The 21,281-nt window shown below is 40.4% G+C and overlaps 1 protein-coding gene across 2 annotated transcripts in view; it reads left to right on the top strand.

The window, feature by feature from the left end:
- The first annotated feature begins 343 nt into the window (after positions 1-343).
- LOC118382188 (uncharacterized) overlaps positions 344-21,281 on the top strand; it is a 47,331-nt gene continuing 26,393 nt past the window's right edge. For both annotated transcript variants that reach the window (XR_008131758.1, XM_052515841.1), the window contains exons 1-6: positions 344-496; positions 921-1,018; positions 1,191-1,327; positions 1,729-1,853; positions 2,429-2,574; positions 2,741-2,843. Coding sequence is in view for 1 of the 2 variants with exons in the window: in XM_052515841.1 (XP_052371801.1) it covers positions 425-496; positions 921-1,018; positions 1,191-1,327; positions 1,729-1,853; positions 2,429-2,574; positions 2,741-2,843 (681 nt within the window). In the remaining variant the exon portion in view is untranslated. The remainder of the gene's footprint in view (positions 497-920; positions 1,019-1,190; positions 1,328-1,728; positions 1,854-2,428; positions 2,575-2,740; positions 2,844-21,281) is intronic.

Here is a 21,281-nt window from a genome sequence, read left to right as displayed (position 1 = left end):
TTGTTTCAAACCATCCATGTCTTATAGGAGGGTGTTGTTTCAAACCATCCATGTCTTCTTATAGGAGGGTGTTGTTTCAAACCATCCATGTCTTTTAGGAGGGTGTTGTTTCAAACCATCCATGTCTTTTAGGAGGGTGTTGTTTCAAACCATCCATGTCTTTTAGGAGGGTGATGTTTCAAACCATCCATGGCTTCTTATAGGAGGGTGATGTTTCAAACCATCCATGTCTTGTAGGAGGGTGTTGTTTCAATCCATCCATGTCTTCTTATAGGAGGGTGTTGTTTCAAACCATCCATGGAGTAGGGTGTTGTTTCAAACCATCCATGGCTTGTAGGAGGGTGTTGTTTCAAACCATCCATGGCTTGTAGGAGGGTGATGTTTCAAACCAGAGACGAGTAAAACTGGTCTGAAGCTTTTTGAAATGGAAACTGTTCTGTCTTTGGAGATGAGGAAGCTGAAGAAGAAACTGGACCCATCCTACATTAGGAGCGAGGTACGATCTATTAAACAAAAACTATTCAAATAGGACAAGTGTTTCCATATATTCTATATAAAATAATACGATTCTTGTTCTTTATTTTACTCTTTACTTTATTTTACTCTTATTATTATCTATCCTGATGCCTAGTCACTTTACCCTGCCTTTATGTACACATCTACCTAAAATACCTCATCCCATGTACATGTACATTGATCTGGTACTTCCTGTATATAGTTCCATTCTTGTGTATTTTATTCCTCTTGTGTTACTATTTGTATAATTTTTTACAACTTTGCATCGTTGGGAAGGGCTCGTAAACAAACATTTCACTGTCAAGTTGCATGTGACAAATACATATTTAAATCAAATAAAGTGTAAGTTAATAACATTGATCTTAAAACGAATTGTAATGAACAATGCTCATTTGACTCTACAGAACATTCTAGTTGCTCTCTTCGCCAACCGGGGTTATGACGAGAAGCCAGAGGTTGCTCTGCCAAGTGGACTAAACGATAAAGTGACTGGGACAGAGAAGTACGAGCAGTTCCATTATCAGCATGTCATTCTGGAATGACAGAGTCATTTACTTCCACTACTAATTACTATTCTAGTAAACCACTACTATGCTCAAGATGCATTTATTTAATGTTGAGATTGAGGTAAACTACTGTATTACTCTAACAAAAATGAACATGTCACAAAATAGTGCATTAAAAAAGAAGATCCAGGAATCCAAGAGCGGACGCTTTTTGGAGAAGGACAAACGCCTTCTGGAAGAGCTGAAGAGCCTGCACTGTGACCCACACCCATTCTGCACTGTTCTGCCTTCAGAGTCAGACTTTAGTAAGTAAACATTATTAGGGTATTGTGTTAAGTGTTATTGATCTGGTAACACTTAGTATAAATATACTTTTCATAATGCTTTATAATAACATTGTTAATACTTGGGTGGTTCAAGCCCTGATTGCTGATTGGATGACAGCCGTGGTATATCAGACCGTATACCACGGGCATGATAAAACATAGCCGTGGTATATTAGCCATATACCACACCCCCTCGAGCCTTACTGCTTAAATATAGTCTACATGGACCATGACCGTAACAGCCTCAAGTTATTGGTTTGTTTGACTGTATAAAGTGTTCATATCAACTTCCCATCCACATGTCCAGTTGGTTATTATTTTAATCATTTTGCACAATATTTTCTAAAACATTTAACCCCTGTGATTCCATAACTATTCAGCGTTTTGGAAGATTCTCATGCAAGGCCCTCCTGATACACCTTATGAGGATGGAGTCTTTGAGCTGTACTGTCAGTTTGGAGCTGACTACCCCGTCAAACCTCCACTTGTGCGCTTTGTCACACCTGTATCCTTCTACACAATGAATACATGAAGACAGTGTATTTATTCCTATTACCTAAGTCATACATTTTCAAATTCTATCCAGTTGATTGATACTTTTTTCCGTCATGAAAAATCGTGTTATTTTTTTATTTTTTTACCCAATTTCAATCTTGTCTAATCGCTGGCAACTCCCCAACGGGCCCGGGAGGCAAAGGTCAAGTCATGCGTCCTCTGAAACATTACCCGCCTAACCGCTCTTATTAACACCCGACTGCTTAACCCGGAAGCCCGCCGCACCAATGTGTCGGAGAAAACACTTCAACTGACTACCGAGGTCAGCCTGCAGGCGCCTGGCCCGCCACAAGGAGTCGCTAGAGCGCGATGAGCCAAGTAAAGCCCCCCCCAGGCCAAACCCTCCCTTAACCCGGACGACGCTGCGCCAATTGTGCGCCACCCTATGGGATTCCCGATCACGGCCGGTTGTGATACAGCCCGGGATTGAACCCGGGTCTGTAGTGACTCCTCTAGCACTGCGATGCATTGCCTTAGACCACTGCTCACTCGGGAGGCCATGAAAAATCCTTAATGTGGACGAAGGTGTACCACTGCAACATAAACAGTGTGGGTCGTATCTGCCACAACATATTTGACCGCAGCTACAACGCTCACATAACCATGAGAGAGATCTTGGATGCTGTATATGGACTGCTCATCGTTCCTGAACCCCAAGATCCACTGGACAGGTTGGTTTCTCGTTATTTGATGACCACACTGTATACAATGAGTAGTGTTAACTCTGATTCTAAAATCAAAAAGGAAAAGTAGGAAATAGTGCATTATATTTATTAGTATGTAGTATATTGAATTCATATACATACATTTTATCTGAATAAAAATGTCTTGTAAAAGTATTTTGGCAGAGGAATACCTGACCAGCAGAAACAAGTATGAAGAAGAGGCCAAGAAGAACACAGAGGAAGTTGCAGGCCAATCATTGGATGACATGGAGAAGGTGAATGCACTTATCTAATTATGTTCATTTTTGCAAGCTCTGCTACATCTTTTATTAGGGGCGTTTGTGTGTAAAAAGACGTGGATTCACTTCTCAGACATTTCCATGTAAAACTGACATATCACAGTCTACGTCAGTGGTTCCCAAACGTGTTATAGTCCCGTGCCCCTTCAAACATTCAACCTCCAGCTGCGTACCCCCTCTAGCACCAGGGTCAGCGCACTCTCAAATGTTGTTTTTTGTCATCATTGTGTAAGCCTGCCACACACACACACAATACGATTTATACGACACACACACAATACGATTTATACGACACACACACACTATACGACCTTTATCAAACATAAGAATGAGTGTGAGTTTTCGTCACAACCCAGCTCGTGGGAAGTGACAAAGAGCTCTTATAGGACCAGGGCACAAATAATAATCAATAATTTTGCTCTTTATTTAGCCATCTTACATTTAAAACCTTATTTGTTCATCAATAATTGTGAATAACTCACCACAGGTTAATGGGAAAGGTGTGCTTAAAAGGATGCACCTACTGTAACTCTGCAATGTTGGGTTGTATTGGAGAGAGTCTCAGTATTAAATAATTTTCCACACACAGTATTTTCCTGTATTTAGTTTTCATGCTAGTGAGGGCCGAGAATCCACTCTCATATAGGTACGTGGTTGCAAACGGAATCAGTGTCTTAACAGCGCGATTTGACAAGACAAGAAGCTGAGCGCAGCCCTATTCAGAAATCTGGCAGTGGCTTCTGATTAAATTCAATTTTCACAGAACCGCTTGTTGCAATTTCTATGAGGCTCTCTTGTTCAGATATCGGTAAGTGGACTGGAGGCAGGGCATGAAAGGGATAACGAACCTGCGTAATTGCGCACCCAGCTCACTCAGGTGCTTCTCTATATCACATTTGACATTGTCCGTAAGCTTGAGTTCATTTGCACACAAAATATCATACAATGATGGAAAGACCTGTGTGTTGTCCTTGAGATCATTCAGGAGAGGAAAACACATAACCCAGATAGGCCAGTTGTGTGAGAAACCCGTGCAAGCGGTCAGACAAGTGAACATTATGGTCAGTAAAGAAACTTTAAGCTCGTCTCTCAATTTAAAAAAAGTGTCAATACTTTGCCTCTTGATAACTAGCGCATGTTGTAAAAACGTTACATGGTCGCTGCCCATATCTTTGCATAATGCAGAAAATACACGAGAGTTCAGGGGCCTTGCTTTAACAAAGTTAACCATTTTCACTGTAGTGTCCAAAACGTCTTTCAAGCTGTCAGGCATTCCCTTGGCAGCAAGAGCCTCTCGGTGGATGCTGCAGTGCACCCAAGTGGCGTCGGGAGCAACTGCTTGCACTCGCGCTACCACTCCACTATGTCTCCCTGTCATGGCTTTTGCGCCATCAGTACAAATACCAACACATCTTGACCACCAGAGTCCATTTGATGTCACAAAGCTGTCCAGTACTTTAAAAATATCCTCTCATGTTGTCCTCGTTTCCAGTGATTTGCAGAAGAGGATGTCCTCCTTAATTGACCGCCCATAAACGTAACGGACATATACCAGGAGCTCTGCCAGGCCCGCCACGTCTGTTGACTCATCCAGCTGAAACGCATAGAATTCACTGGCTTGTATGCGAAGGAGTCATTGTTTCAAAACATCTCCTGCCATATCACTGATGCGTCGTGAAACAGTGTTGTTTGATGAAGGCGTTGTCTGTGTAGTTTTTTGGACCTTTTCCCCCAGCATTGTCCCAGTCATATCCGCGGCAGAAGGAAGAATTAAGTCCTCCTCAATAGTATGGGGCTTGCCTGTCCTAGCCACTTGGTAGCTCACCATATAAGATGCTTCTAGCCCCTTATTATCTGTTACTTTTATACATGTCTTACTACTCGAAAGTCGTCTTTATTCTCGCATTAACTGACCTCAAGCCATACCAAGACATGAGAAAAATGGCGAGGGACTATCGCAAACAGCAAATTCAGTAGACAGATGTTTAAAACACAATGTGATAGCCAAAATTTAGCATTCCTGCCTTGTAGCCTACACCTTTTGGTGAAACATGATGATGATGTTGGAACAAACATTGAAGTATGCTAACAATTGTATGTAACTGATATTTGTACATTCTAGATGGAATAGGTCTTCATTTTCTTAGGGTTTGTACTTGATTATAAACTGGGTGGATCGGGCCTTGAATGCTGCTTGGCTTACAGCCGTGGTATATCAGACCGTATACCACGTGTATGACAAAACATTTATTTTTACTGCTCTAATTACATTGGTAACCAGTTTATAATAACAATAAGGTACCTCAGGGGTTTGTGGTATATGGCCAATATACCACGGCTAAGGGCTGTATCCAGGCACTCCGCGTTGCATCATGCTTAAAAACAGCCCTTAGCCATGGTATATTGGCCATATACCACACCTCCTCGTGCATTATTGCTTAATTATAGCACATTTCATGTGTAGCTAATTAATATTCATATCCATGGCCAATTCCTATTAAACTCTTGTCAAAAAACTGTTGAATTTCTGCATGTTAAAATGGGTTTTGTATAGTAATTGTCGTGTCTTTGTCTATGCCGGATTAAGTGATATGACATGCTATTCTATAAAATAATTTATCCGTAATTAATATCACCTGATTGAGCTAATCATGTAAATGTAATTAACTAGAGAGTCGGGCACCACAAAATAATATTTATAGAGCTGTTATCTTCCGAATAAACTCTTAAAGACCTAGTAATATTTTACATCAATAGCAGTCAATATTAATCGTCCTCTTAATTCAGTCTCATCTGAAAGTTGTACATTCTTGGTTATCTGCACGACCCCTGGCTAACAATTTGAATCAGCAATACAAAATTGGGTTTAATCATTTATTTACTAAATACCTAACTAATCACACAGAATTAAACATTTAAATTGAAAAACAGTTCCATGTGAATCCGATAACTCTGATGTGTAGACTTTCCCCTGTAGATTTTATGTCATCTTATCATTAATGAGAAGGTCTCAGATGACAACCGAACTGACATCATATTCATTAAGTACCACCGCATATGTTCAATTGGTCAGATTACCAGAATATAGTTAATTTCCCCCCACCTTCTGATGTTCCCCGAATCTCTATGTTAACCAGGTGGTTTTGCAAATGTAACCTAAGCAGGGTAGAGAGAGAGAAAAGGGGGGAAGAGGTATTTATGACTGTCATAAACCTAACCCCCAGTCCAACGTCATGACAGTCCCCCCATGTTGGGTTCAATCTTGCGATTGACCTGCATGTTGCAAACCAACATAAAAATGACCGTGGGTTGTTCTGGTTGTGGACCATTGTTGTGGTCCCCATCTGGTGGTCGACCCGGGTAGGGTTTCTGCGAATGAAGTCCGCTCCATGGCTGGACAGCAGATACCCAGATTGTGAGCGCCGTTGCAGTCCCCCCCTCTGGTGTGGTTGACCCGGGTAGGGTGTCTGCAAATGAAGAAGTCCGCTCCATGGCTGGACAGCAGATACCCAGATTGTGAGCGCCGTTGCAGTCCCCCCCTCTGGTGTGGTTGACCCGGGTAGGGTGTCTGCAAATGAAGAAGTCCGCTCCATGGCTGGACAGCAGATATCCAGATTGTGAGCGCCGTTGCAGTCCCCCCCTCTGGTGTGGTTGACCCGGGTAGGGTTTCTGCAAATGAAGAAGTCCGCTCCATGGCTGGACAGCAGATACCCAGATTGTGAGCGCCGTTGCAGTCCCCCCCTCTGGTGTGGTTGACCCGGGTAGGGTGTCTGCAAATGAAGAAGTCCGCTCCATGGCTGGACAGCAGATATCCAGATTGTGAGCGCCGTTGCAGTCCCCCCCTCTGGTGTGGTTGACCCGGGTAGGGTGTCTGCAAATGAAGAAGTCCGCTCCATGGCTGGACAGCAGATATCCAGATTGGGGTCGCCGTTCCGGACCCGGCTTCTGGTCGTCCAGACTGGAAGATCTGGGAGGTAACTTAGGTAGATTTTATCAACGCACACACTCATGAAATATATCATTGCATTTCCTCCCAAATGAGTGGCGTTGTGGCACTAAATGATGGTTGTATGGGGAAGTTGTTTATGGCTCTATCACTTTCTACGTGCCGAAGAAAATGAAACAAAATGAATGAAAGCATAAACAAAACAAAATATAGTTATGCCGCCTTAATCATCTAATTGGACTGTATTCTATCTACGTCCATGGTCTTGGCAAAATGACCCTATCATGGCATTGTCTAATGTCATATCTAGGGCTTTCCTAATTTGTGGGGTGTTGCTTAGGGTACTATCCTAAGTTGATAACTATATGATAAGTCTACAGCTGTAAGGCACTAGTTTTGGGCAGTCTACAGGGATGACCTATGGACTTCTGAGAAGAAAACTGGTGAGTGATGTAGATAGAGTTAAAGGCCTCAAAATAAATGTTCAACTTTACTACGGCTGGTATTTTGCTCGGACCCATAAGTGATCCTAGCATAAATCCTAATTGGATGTTCCGTTGTTCATGTGCTTTTATGCTTACACAAGCACACATGTCAAGGGAAGGAAACCAAGTATCCTGGCAGATTACAACTTGTTCAGAATGAGTCTGACGTAGTCAGGTTATTTTCAGGTCAATGCCTGGAGGTCAGTCAGAATTGGTGTTGAGAGAGTCTGTAGTGGTTTTACTACCAGTCACTGTCTTCCACTATTGTAGTGGAGGTAGGTATGAAGAAGTCTACTTCATAGCTATGTTATACACGGAAGAGCTAACCCCATGACGGAAGTACTCTAAGTATTAGACCAGTTGTACGTGGTGTGATCGTGGTTCATGACTCTAATAACTTTTCTCCTGAACGGAGGGTTCTATTTATTAGTGGCATGTGGAAGAGTGCAATGGAGATTCCCTTCCCCGTGCTGCACTCTGAGTGACTCCTATGTTGCTATTATCAATAGCAATTTAACTTGTGAGGTTACTAATCCTCTTACTGAGTGTTGCTGGACTGACTGTGGTATTGGTACTGAAATGTTATCCTACAGGAGACATGATTAGAGCATTTTACTAGTTGTATTGTAGTTGAACCTACACATGACAAGGAATGATTATTGTTGCCATTTGTTTTGGAGGTGGACAAGTCCACTGGACTTCCTTTATGACCGGTGTGGTCCACCTCAGTACTATCTTAGATGTGTTCTAAGATAATCCCCGTCTGGGGGCCTGTCTGCTCCTCACTGTTCTCATAGGGGAGTTTACAACTAGATTTGATTTATGCTCTGGTGGCCTCGTACGGTGTTGTCCGTAGTCTCGACCCCCCCCCATCGGCCTTGATGAGGCTCATCATGGGTCTGGGCTACTATTCCCCCCCTTTGTGTCTCGGGACCCCCCACCAGCGGGTGGTGTTGGTATCCGAGGCGCAAACGAAAACTTTGGACCCTATGTACGAGTTGTCAGTGGCCGCGTTATTATGAGGATGGCTGTAACCTTTCAACCAAATCTGGTGTTTGTGCTTCAACACCCTCAGTGGCTGTCGAGGTCTGTCAGTCACCACCGCGCCCGCGTGTGGCAACCGCTTCAGTACCTGCGAACTGAGACGAGGATATCGGTCTATGATTTCGCAAAGTGTTTCACCAGTGGGAGTCATAGGGTCAGTTGCTGGACTGACGCCATTAGTGTCATTGTAAGGGGTGACAGTCCCCCACAAAGTGTAAGGTGTGTCATCTGAAGCAGAGTATACTCTGCGCATCGATGTTTTTCTTGCTGAGACGGCCGCAGTGCTTGCGGAAGTGTCTGAAGGGCAAGAGAAGTTCATCTCAACTACTGTATTGCACGACTGCAAGGAGGAGGGAAGTTGCGTATTCATAGAGACAGCTCGCTCGAAATCATGAAAAGAATGGTCAATCAGATTGGCTGATGGAATGTGTAGAGATATCGTAATATCTCCTTGGATCGGATTCTGCCCCAAGAGGTTTCTAAATGTCTTTTTCCAAAGGGGTGCCTTCGACAGATACCCCTCGTGAATGACTGCATTGCAGCTAGCGTTAGGGGAAGACAGTGTGGTCGGTGGAGAAGGCACTGTGGTCTGTGACCATACCCGGTTGGTTTTCCAATCCATCAATGGGAGTAACCGATCCATCAAGTCAATAATGAATATACAATTAATATACTAGTTACATAATTTGAAAACTAGGAGATTCCGCACTCTACACACGTACGTTGTAATATTGTTGTATGGTGGTATATACATTTTGTATTGTAGACATATGGTGGTGTAATAATGTTATATGATGTACTGTTTTATCTTTTGTTTTATATGTAATGTAAGTGCCTGAATGTGTTTGGACCCCAAGAAGAGTAGCTGCTGCATGGCAGGAACTAATGGGGATCCATAATAAACCCCAGGAAGAGTAGCTGCTGCCTTGGTAGGAACTAATGGGGATCCATAATAAACACCAGGAAGAGAAGCTGCTGCCTTGGCAGGAACTAATGGGGATCCATAATAAACTCCAGGAAGAGTAGCTGCTGCCTTGGCAGGAACTAATGGGGATCCATAATAAACTCCAGGAAGGGTAGCTGCTGCTGCCTTGGCAGGAACTAATGGGGATCACTAATAAACCCCAGGAAGAGTAGCTGCTGCCTTGGCAGGAACTAATGGGGATCCATAATAAACACCAGGAAGAGTAGCTGCTGCCTTGGCAGGAACTAATGGGGATCCATAATAAACCCCAGGAAGAGTAGCAGCTGCCTTGGCAGGAACTAATGGGGATCCATAATAAACCCCAGGAAGAGTAGCTGCTGCCTTGGCAGGAACTAATGGGGATCCATAATAAACACCAGGAAGAGAAGCTGCTGCCTTGGCAGGAACTAATGGGGATCCATAATAAACTCCAGGAAGAGTAGCAGCTGCCTTGGCAGGAACTAATGGGGATCCATAACAAACACCAGGAAGAGTAGCTGTTGCCTTGGCAGGAACTAATGGGAATCCATAATAAACCCCAGGAAGAGTAGCTGCTGCCTTGGTATGAACTAATGGGGATCGATAATAAACACCAGGAAGAGTAGCTGCTGCCTTGGTATGAACTAATGGGGATCGATAATAAACCCCAGGAAGAGTAGCTGTTGCCTTGGCAGGAACTCATGGGAATCCATAATAAACCCCAGGAAGAGTAGCTGCTGCCTTGGTATGAACTAATGGGGATCCTTAATAAACACCAGGAAGAGTAGCTGCTGCCTTGGTATGAACTAATGGGGATCGATAATAAACCCCAGGAAGAGTAGCTGCTGCCTTGGTATGAACTAATGGGGATCGATAATAAACCCCAGGAAGAGTAGCTGCTGCCTTGGTATGAACTAATGGGGATCGATAATAAACCCCAGGAAGAGAAGCTGCTGCCTTGGTATGAACTAATGGGGATCGATAATAAACCCCAGGAAGAGTAGCTGCTGCCTTGGTATGAACTAATGGGGATCGATAATAAACCCCAGGAAGAGTAGCTGCTGCCTTGGTATGAACTAATGGGGATCGATAATAAACCCCAGGAAGAGTAGCTGCTGCCTTGGTATGAACTAATGGGGATCCTTAATAAACACCAGGAAGAGTAGCTGCTGCCTTGGTATGAACTAATGGGGATCGATAATAAACCCCAGGAAGAGTAGCTGCTGCCTTGGTATGAACTAATGGGGATCCTTAATAAACACCAGGAAGAGTAGCTGCTGCCTTGGTATGAACTAATGGGGATCCTTAATAAACACCAGGAAGAGTAGCTGCTGCCTTGGTATGAACTAATGGGGATCCATAATAAACCCCAGGAAGAGTAGCTGCTGCCTTGGTATGAACTAATGGGGATCGATAATAAACCCCAGGAAGAGTAGCTGCTGCCTTGGTATGAACTAATGGGGATCCATAATAAACCCCAGGAAGAGTAGCTGCTGCCTTGGTATGAACTAATGGGGATCCATAATAAATATTGATGTGGTGTTTTGTTGTTGTTAATGAGTCAAAGGCCCACATTAATGATGGCGATGGAGTACTTTACTCTTTCAACTTAACACTTTATAATAAAGGGTATGATATCCACCATGCCTGCGGTTGCCACAGTTAGTTCAGTAGTGCAGTGCTTTCTATTCTTTTATTTGTGTAATGTTTTTATGTTCTGCCACTTGGTGGAGCTGTGGAGCAACTATCAATTTATGGCCATGTATCTGAGTTGCCTGTTAACACGTGGAACAATCAATCACTCTTTGTTGTGGAGAAAACTATAATGCAACTGAAGAGATCATTATAGAAATGACAAGTTCTTATCTTCAGTGTCTTAAAATGTATATAGGCCTAGCCTTTCATTGTCACAGTCAGTTTTACATTTGTGTGTGTGTTGAGTGTTGAGGCCCGTGCACATGCTCTCACAACAATTTTATGAGGTGTTGAAAAACAGTTCACACCAGGATGGGTTCATTTAGAATTCACAATGATGAAAGCTCTACTGAATGAAGACATTCAATGATACTGTTAATGAAGACATTCAATGATATACTGTTAATGAAGACATTCAATTATATACTGTTAATGAAGACATTCAATGATATACTGTTAATGAAGACATTCAATGATATACTGTTAATGAAGACATTCAATGATATACTGTTAATGAAGACATTCAATGATATACTGTTAATGAAGACATTCAATGATATACTGTTAATGAAGACATTAAATGATATACTGTTAATGAAGACATTCAATGATATACTGTTAATGAAGACATTCAATGATATACTGTTAATGAAGACATTCAATGATATACTGTTAATAAAGACATTCAATGATATACTGTTAATGAAGACATTCAATTATATACTGTTAATGAAGACATTCAATGATATACTGTTAATGAAGACATTCAATGATATACTGTTAATGAAGACATTAAATTATATACTGTTAATAAAGCCATTCAATGATATACTGTTAAGGAAGACATGAAGGGATATACTCTGAGTAAAGGTGATTTAGTGGGAGACCTTAAAGTGGGAGAAGGCTCTCTGAATGATCATAGAAAAGCATCACATTTTGGGGACAGTTCCAGAACCTATCCAGATCTAACTCTGAATGTTTTATGTTTCTGGGGAGAAGAGCAGTAGAACCTTGGCTATAGATGAGAGGTCAAACACCAGGTGGTGTTTCTCTGGTAAAGACCAAGTATTTGATGTGTGGTGTATCAGTGTGTGTGTGGTCAGTAATGGAGAGACTGAATGACCGTTACAGTCTGGTGGTGGTCACGATTGATAACAGCTGCTGCTGTGGCTGTGCCACACAGAAACACTGTCTGAACAGCCACTATATACTTCTATACCTTATACTTAAATGCAGAAGACACAGTTCAGTTGAATACATTGTTGGACAACTGACTAGGTTTCCCCTATATACCCTATACCCAGGGATTGATTTGGGATTGTGTTTTATGTGTGCCTATTATTTAGAGGTTTTCCTGTGATGATTCTATCAACATGGTTATATTAAACACTCAGTGTACACATGGCTACCCTGAGAGGACAGTAGGTCTAACATACTAAACATACTAAACAGAAACTCATTTAGCTAGGCACATATACTTGTATTACTAAAAAGGAACTGCCCACTGGAACTGTGGTTTCTCCACTAAACTCGACTCAACACAGAGCCAATGTTACAGTCTGTCAGATCCTGATAACAGACGTCAATGAGCTTGGGATGAACTGAAATGAATCTGTTGCAGGGAGTACAGAGTCTGCAGGACCGTGTGAATGACTTCTCTTTCATCTACGGATCATTTTCATTCTCCATGCGTCATGGTGAGGTGCGCACACATCCAAACTACTCGTTTTTCCATTGCTTTCAATGAACATAAAGTGTAAATCAACAGTCATTAATCTTCTCAAAGGGCAGTAACGATGAGGTCATGCATGTTCGCTAGTGAGCCCTAATTGTTTTGACCCGTCCTTGGCTCTGGGTTTTGCAATGGAAAAGGTTTAAAAACATTGTGCAATAAAAAACAACAATGAAAGTTCTTTATTGGAAGAGTCCTGGTAGTATCTCCTTGTTTCATTCCATTTTCAGCCTAATGACCATGACTGTGATTATGAGTGGGAGGATCTTGGCAGCGAAGCGGTGGTGGTGGAGTAGCCCCTTGGCCTCCTATCCTTAACCAGCAGAAAGAGATAGAGGGGAGTGCTGGGTATGCTGTTGCCGTGTAAACACAGGCCCAGAAAAGGCAGTGGAATGTCTCAGTGGTGGGAGCTGGAGGAAGGTTCAGGGAGAGGCCAAGGCAGGTGGTATACATCAGCAACGAGCTGACGCCTCCCCACTAACTTATCCAAACAAGAGACAGGCGCTAGCGATGCTGGGGAAGGGAAAGAGGAGGAGCAGGGGATAGATAGACAAGGGCCAGTATCAGGGGGAGTCATTCTTCTTCCTGGCTCAGCTCTGCTTTGCTCTGGTCTGTCCTCTATCCCAGAGGGAAAAAACAAGCGTTAGTGCATGAGACGGGACTGTTGCCATTTCTATAGCCCTTGATCCCGAGGCCTCCAGTCCTCCACTGATCTTGAGAACTCACGCAACAAATCACTGACGGGCAGATCAGAGCTGGTTTACATTGCAGGAGAACACTGAAGATACACATAGACCGAGGGAGAAGAACGTGCCATCCCCCACTGGGCACAGACGTCAGTTCAACATCTAGTTTTCATTTACACTTGGTTGAGTTGTCAACTAACTTGAATTCAATGTGAAATCAGCCATAAATATCACCCTGTCATTGGATTTCTGAAATGTCCTGATGTTGATGACTTTTTGCTAATCCAATCAGTTGTCTGTGTTGATTCAACGTCATCACACTGAATTTTGGGGTTGAAATTATGTGGAAACAACGTTGATTCAACAAATTTTTGCCCAGTGGGATGTCTGCTGATGTCTGTGTCTCCTTTTGCCTTTAGAGTCTGACCAATATTAATGTCCCACTGGGCACAAACTGGTTAAATTGACGTTGTTTCAGCGTAATTTGTCAACGAATCTATGTAGGAAATTCATGAGATTTTTAAAAAAGTAATCAACTGTTGTTTTGAGGGTAAAATTCAATCACAGGATTATGTACAGTATGTCGTCATGGTAACCAATTTTCAACATAGACAAACCTTGTATAAAATATGTTGAATTTGTACCTTTGAAACAAGGTCAGATCAATAAAAGTATAGGCTGGGCAGCACCTCCTACTGGAGAGTTGATCTATCTACAGCCAACCCTTTGGTCTCCTATCCAGGGTTTTAACCAAGCCCAGCCCTGCTTAGCTGTGATGTCACTGACTATTACCAATGTGCTATCATGAGAATGATTGTTGAGAGATCGCCACTTAATAGATTCACTGTTGCTGTCGAAGTCATTCCAAAGGGTAGGTTCAATAGAGCAAATTAAATCAATCATGTATCATCAATGATGCTATTTTGGCCTATATAGCATTTGGCAAGTTATCAACAGCTATAGTTTAAATTCAGCCCAGGATTCAACTAAAAATAGACAAAACATAGGCCTAGAGTTTCAAGCTTTGGTTGGTTTAAAATGGAATCTACAAGTTAATAAGAAATATGTTGGATTCACATCTCTATCTCAACCAAAAACAAAGTCTTATTCTTTATCTTAGATTTTTGGTTGAAATGGAGACGTGAATCCAACATCAGTTATTAATTTGTAGACAAACTGCAATTAAAGCCAGACTCAGTGGCACAGATGGAACTATCCAAGCAGAAGATACATCTCCTTCAAATGTTGATATATGGTTGCGTTGATAACCAAACACAATTCAATATTACTTTTGCAAAATGATCTTCACAGAATCTCCAACGGCATTGATCACTTGCGCCATGTACTTTAATGTAACCTCGACTAACTGCAATCCAGGTCATTTGGTTCTGCTATGAGATGAAGCACAGTGATAACGCATTAAGTTGTATACATAAACATAATATCTGACATTGTATTCCCATTCTAACTGTGGTGTGCTTTCAAATGGTTGAAAGTGGAGCTATAACACATTTAGGTGCAACTAAACCCACAATCAGACATTGCTTTTCCATTGGAATTTGAATGTCCCTTTAAATGTTTGAAATCTTAATGATAACACACTGTGAATTCAGCAAACTTTTGGCTGTCTTTTTGAGTGGGTGAAAATAGGTTGGAATCTTATTGATCAATATCTACATACTAAATATGAGCTAATTTTCCACGCTGAAATGATGTGGTGTGTCCAGTGGTGTCTGCCGTGTAAACATAATGGAAGTTACTCTTTAAACATTATGGCCATTATAAATTCACCACAGTGGTGTCTGCCGTGTAAACATAATGGAAGTTACTCTTTAAACATTATGGCCATTATAAATTCACCACAGTGGTGTCTGCCGTGTAAACATAATGGAAGTTACTCTTTAAACATTATGGCCATTATAAATTCACCACAGTGGTGTCTGCCGTGTAAACATAATGGAAGTTACTCTTTAAACATTATGGCCATTATAAATTCACCACAGTGGTGTCTGCCGTGTAAACATAATGGAAGTTACTCTTTAAACATTATGGCCATTATAAATTCACCACAGTGGTGTCTGCCGTGTAAACATAATGTAAGTTACTCTTTAAACATTATGGCCATTATAAATTCACCACAGTGGTGTCTGCCACCACAGTGGTAAACATAATGGAAGTTACTCTTTAAACATTATGGCCATTATAAATTCACCACAGTGGTGTCTGCCCTGTCAACATAATGGAAGTTACTCTTTAAACATTATGGCCATTATAAATTCACCACAGTGGTGTCTGCCGTGTAAACATAATGGAAGTTACTCTTTAAACATTATGGCCATTATAAATTCACCACAGTGGTGTCTGCCGTGTAAACATAATGGAAGTTACTCTTTAAACATTATGGCCATTATAAATTCACCACAGTGGTGTCAGCCGTGTAAACATAATGTAAGTTACTCTTTCAACATTATGGCCATTATAAATTCACCACAGTGGTGTCTGCCCTGTCAACATAATGGAAGTTACTCTTTAAACATTATGGCCATTATAAATTCACCACAGTGGTGTCTGCCGTGTAAACATAATGGAAGTTACTCTTTAAACATTATGGCCATTATAAATTCACCACAGTGGTGTCAGCCCTGTCAACATAATGGAAGTTACTCTTTAAACATTATGTCCATTATAAATTCACCACAGTGGTGTCTGCCGTGTCAACATAATGGAAGTTACTCTTTAAACATTATGGCCATTATAAATTCACCACAGTGGTGTCTGCCGTGTAAACATAATGGAAGTTACTCTTTAAACATTATGTCCATTATAAATTCACCACAGTGGTGTCTGCCGTGTAAACATAATGGAAGTTACTCTTTAAACATTATGGCCATTATAAATTCACCACAGTGGTGTCTGCCGTGTAAACATAATGTAAGTTTCTCTTTAAACATTATGGCCATTATAAATTCACCACAGTGGTGTCTGCCGTGTAAACATAATGGAAGTTACTCTTTAAACATTATGGCCATTATAAATTCACCACAGTGGTGTCTGCCGTGTAAACATAATGGAAGTTACTCTTTAAATATTATGGCCATTATAAATTCACCACAGTGGTGTCTGCCGTGTAAACATAATGGAAGTTACTCTTTAAACATTATGGCCATTATAAATTCACCACAGTGGTGTCTGCCGTGTAAACATAATGGAAGTTACTCTTTAAACATTAAGGCCATTATAAATTCACCACAGTGGTGTCTGCCGTGTAAACATAATGGAAGTTACTCTTTAAACATTATGGCCATTATAAATTCACCACAGTGGTGTCTGCCGTGTCAACATAATGGAAGTTACTCTTTAAACATTATGGCCATTATAAATTCACCACAGTGGTGTCTGCCCTGTAAACATAATGGAAGTTACTCTTTAAACATTATGGCCATTATAAATTCACCACAGTGGTGTCTGCCATGTCAACATAGTGGAAGTTACTCTTTAAACATTATGTCCATTATAAATTCACCACAGTGGTGTCTGCCGTGTAAACATAATGGAAGTTACTCTTTAAACATTATGGCCATTATAAATTCACCACAGTGGTGTCTGCCGTGTAAACATAATGGAAGTTACTCCTTAAACATTATGGCCATTATAAATTCACCACAGTGGTGTCTGCCGTGTAAACATAATGGAAGTTACTCTTTAAACATTATGGCCATTATAAATTCACCACAGTGGTGTCTGCCGTGTAAACATAATGGAAGTTACTCCTTAAACATTATGGCCATTATAAATTCACCACAGTGGTGTCTGCCGTGTAAACATAATGGAAGTTACTCTTTAAACATTATGTCCATTATAAATTCACCACAGTGGTGTCTGCCGTGTAAACATAATGGAAGTTACTCTTTAAACATTATGGCCATTATAAATTCACCACAGTGGTGTCTGCCGTGTAAACATAATGGAAGATACTCTTTAAACATTATGGCCATTATAAATTCACCACAGTGGTGTCTGCCGTGTCAACATAATGTAAGTTACTCTTTAAACATTATGTCCATTATAAATTCACCACAGTGGTGTCTGCTGTGTAAACATAATGGAGTTACTCTTTAAACATTATGGCCATTATAAATTCACCACAGTGGTGTCAGCCGTGTAAACATAATGGAAGTTACTCTTTAAACATTGTGTCCATTATAAATTCACCACAGTGGTGTCTGCTGTGTAAACATAATGGAGTTACTCTTTAAACATTATGGCCATTATAAATTCACCACAGTGGTGTCTGCTGTGTAAACATAATGGAGTTACTCTTTAAACATTATGGCCATTATAAATTCACCACAGTGGTGTCAGCCGTGTAAACATAATGGAAGTTACTCTTTAAACATTATGGCCATTATAAATTCACCACAGTGGTGTCTGCCGTGTCAACATAATGGAAGTTACTTTTTAAACATTATGGCCATTATAAATTCACCACAGTGGTGTCTGCCGTGTAAACATAATGGAAGTTACTCTTTAAACATTATGGCCATTATAAATTCACCACAGTGGTGTCTGCCGTGTAAACATAATGGAAGTTACTCTTTAAACATTATGGCCATTATAAATTCACCACAGTGGTGTCTGCCGTGTAAACATAATGGAAGTTACTCCTTAAACATTATGGCCATTATAAATTCACCACAGTGGTGTCTGCCGTGTAAACATAATGGAAGTTACTCTTTAAACATTATGGCCATTATAAATTCACCACAGTGGTGTCTGCCATGTAAACATAATGGAAGTTACTCTTTAAACATTATGTCCATTATAAATTCACCACAGTGGTGTCTGCCCTGTAAACATAATGGAAGTTACTCTTTAAACATTATGTCCATTATAAATTCACCACAGTGGTGTCTGCCATGTAAACATAATGGAAGTTACTCTTTAAACATTATGGCCATTATAAATTCACCACAGTGGTGTCTGCCGTGTAAACATAATGGAAGTTACTCTTTAAACATTATGGCCATTATAAATTCACCACAGTGGTGTCTGCCGTGTCAACATAATGTAAGTTACTCTTTAAACATTATGTCCATTATAAATTCACCACAGTGGTGTCTGCTGTGTAAACATAATGGAGTTACTCTTTAAACATTATGGCCATTATAAATTCACCACAGTGGTGTCTGCAGTGTGTAAACATAATGGAGTTACTCTTTAAACATTATGGCCATTATAAATTCACCACAGTGGTGTCTGCTGTGTAAACATAATGGAGTTACTCTTTAAACATTATGGCCATTATAAATTCACCACAGTGGTGTCAGCCGTGTAAACATAATGGAAGTTACTCTTTAAACATTATGGCCATTATAAATTCACCACAGTGGTGTCTGCCGTGTCAACATAATGGAAGTTACTTTTTAAACATTATGGCCATTATAAATTCACCACAGTGGTGTCTGCCGTGTAAACATAATGGAAGTTACTCTTTAAACATTATGGCCATTATAAATTCACCACAGTGGTGTCTGCCGTGTAAACATAATGGAAGTTACTCTTTAAACATTATGGCCATTATAAATTCACCACAGTGGTGTCTGCCGTGTAAACATAATGGAAGTTACTCTTTAAACATTATGGCCATTATAAATTCACCACAGTGGTGTCTGCCGTGTAAACATAATGGAAGTTACTCTTTAAACATTATGGCCATTATAAATTCACCACAGTGGTGTCTGCCGTGTAAACATAATGGAAGTTACTCTTTAAACATTATGGCCATTATAAATTCACCACAGTGGTGTCTGCCGTGTAAACATAATGGAAGTTACTCTTTAAACATTATGGCCATTATAAATTCACCACAGTGGTGTCTGCCGTGTAAACATAATGGAAGTTACTCTTTAAACATTATGGCCATTATAAATTCACCACAGTGGTGTCTGCCGTGTAAACATAATGGAAGTTACTCTTTAAACATTATGGCCATTATAAATTCACCACAGTGGTGTCTGCCGTGTAAACATAATGGAAGTTACTCTTTAAACATTATGGCCATTATAAATTCACCACAGTGGTGTCTGCCGTGTAAACATAATGGAAACTCTTTAAACATTATGGCCATTATAAATTCACCACAGTGGTACTGTAAACATAATGGAAGTTACTCTTTTAAAACATTATGTCCATTATAAATTCACCACAGTGGTGTCTGCCGTGTAAACATAATGGAAGTTACTCTTTAAACATTATGGCCATTATAAATTCACCACAGTGGTGTCTGCCATGTAAACATAATGGAAGTTACTCTTTAAACATTATGGCCATTATAAATTCACCACAGTGGTGTCTGCCGTGTAAACATAATGGAAGTTACTCTTTAAACATTATGGCCATTATAAATTCACCACAGTGGTGTCTGCCGTGTCAACATAATGGAAGTTACTCTTTAAACATTATGGCCATTATAAATTCACCACAGTGGTGTCTGCTGTGTAAACATAATGGAAGTTACTCTTTAAACATTATGGCCATTATAAATTCACCACAGTGGTGTCTGCCATAATGGAGTTACTCTTTAAACATTATGTAAAACATAATGGAAGTTACTCTTTAAACATTATGGCCATTATAAATTCACCACAGTGGTGTCTGCCGTGTAAACATAATGGAAGTTACTCTTTAAACATTATGGCCATTATAAATTCACCACAGTGGTGTCTGCCGTGTAAACATAATGGAAGTTACTCTTTAAACATTATGGCCATTATAAATTCACCACAGTGGTGTCTGCCGTGTAAACATAATGGAAGTTACTCTTTAAACATTATGGCCATTATAAATTCACCACAGTGGTGTCTGCCGTGTAAACATAATGGAAGTTACTCTTTAAACATTATGGCCATTATAAATTCACCACAGTGGTGTCTGCCGTGTAAACATAATGGAAGTTACTCTTTAAACATTATGGCCATTATAAATTCACCACAGTGGTGTCTGCCGTGTAAACATAATGGAAGTTACTCTTTAAACATTATGGCCATTATAAATTCACCACAGTGGTGTCTGCCGTGTAAACATAATGGAAGTTACTCTTTAAACATTATGGCCATTATAAATTCACCACAGTGGTGTCTGCCGTGTAAACATAATGGAAGTTACTCTTTAAACATTATGGCCATTATAAATTCACCACAGTGGTGTCTGCCGTGTAAACATAATGGAAGTTACTCTTTAAACATTATGGCCATTATAAATTCACCACAGTGGTGTCTGCCGTGTAAACATAATGGAAGTTACTCTTTAAACATTATGGCCATTATAAATTCACCACAGTGGTGTCTGCCGTGTAAACATAATGGAAGTTACTCTTTAAACATTATGGCCATTATAAATTCACCACAGTGGTGTCTGCCGTGTAAACATAATGGAAGTTACTCTTTAAACATTATGGCCATTATAAATTCACCACAGTGGTGTCTGCCGTGTAAACATAATGGAAGTTACTCTTTAAACATTATGTCCATTATAAATTCACCACAGTGGTGTCTGCCGTGTAAACATAATGTAAGTTACTCTTTAAACATTATGGCCATTATAAATTCACCACAGTGGTGTCTGCCGTGTAAACATAATGGAAGTTACTCTTTAAACATTATGTCCATTATAAATTCACCACAGTGGTGTCTGCTGTGTAAACATAATGGAAGTTACTCTTTAAACATTATGGCCATTATAAATTCACCACAGTGGTGTCTGCCGTGTAAACATAATGGAAGTTACTCTTTAAACATTATGGCCATTATAAATTCACCACAGTGGTGTCTGCCGTGTAAACATAATGGAAGTTACTCTTTAAACATTATGGCCATTATAAATTC

The sequence above is a fragment of the Oncorhynchus keta genome, unplaced genomic scaffold (genome assembly GCF_023373465.1).
Source record: "Oncorhynchus keta strain PuntledgeMale-10-30-2019 unplaced genomic scaffold, Oket_V2 Un_scaffold_3208_pilon_pilon, whole genome shotgun sequence".
Lineage (NCBI taxonomy): Eukaryota > Metazoa > Chordata > Actinopteri > Salmoniformes > Salmonidae > Oncorhynchus > Oncorhynchus keta.
This window is presented reverse-complemented; position numbering and strand designations above follow the sequence as displayed.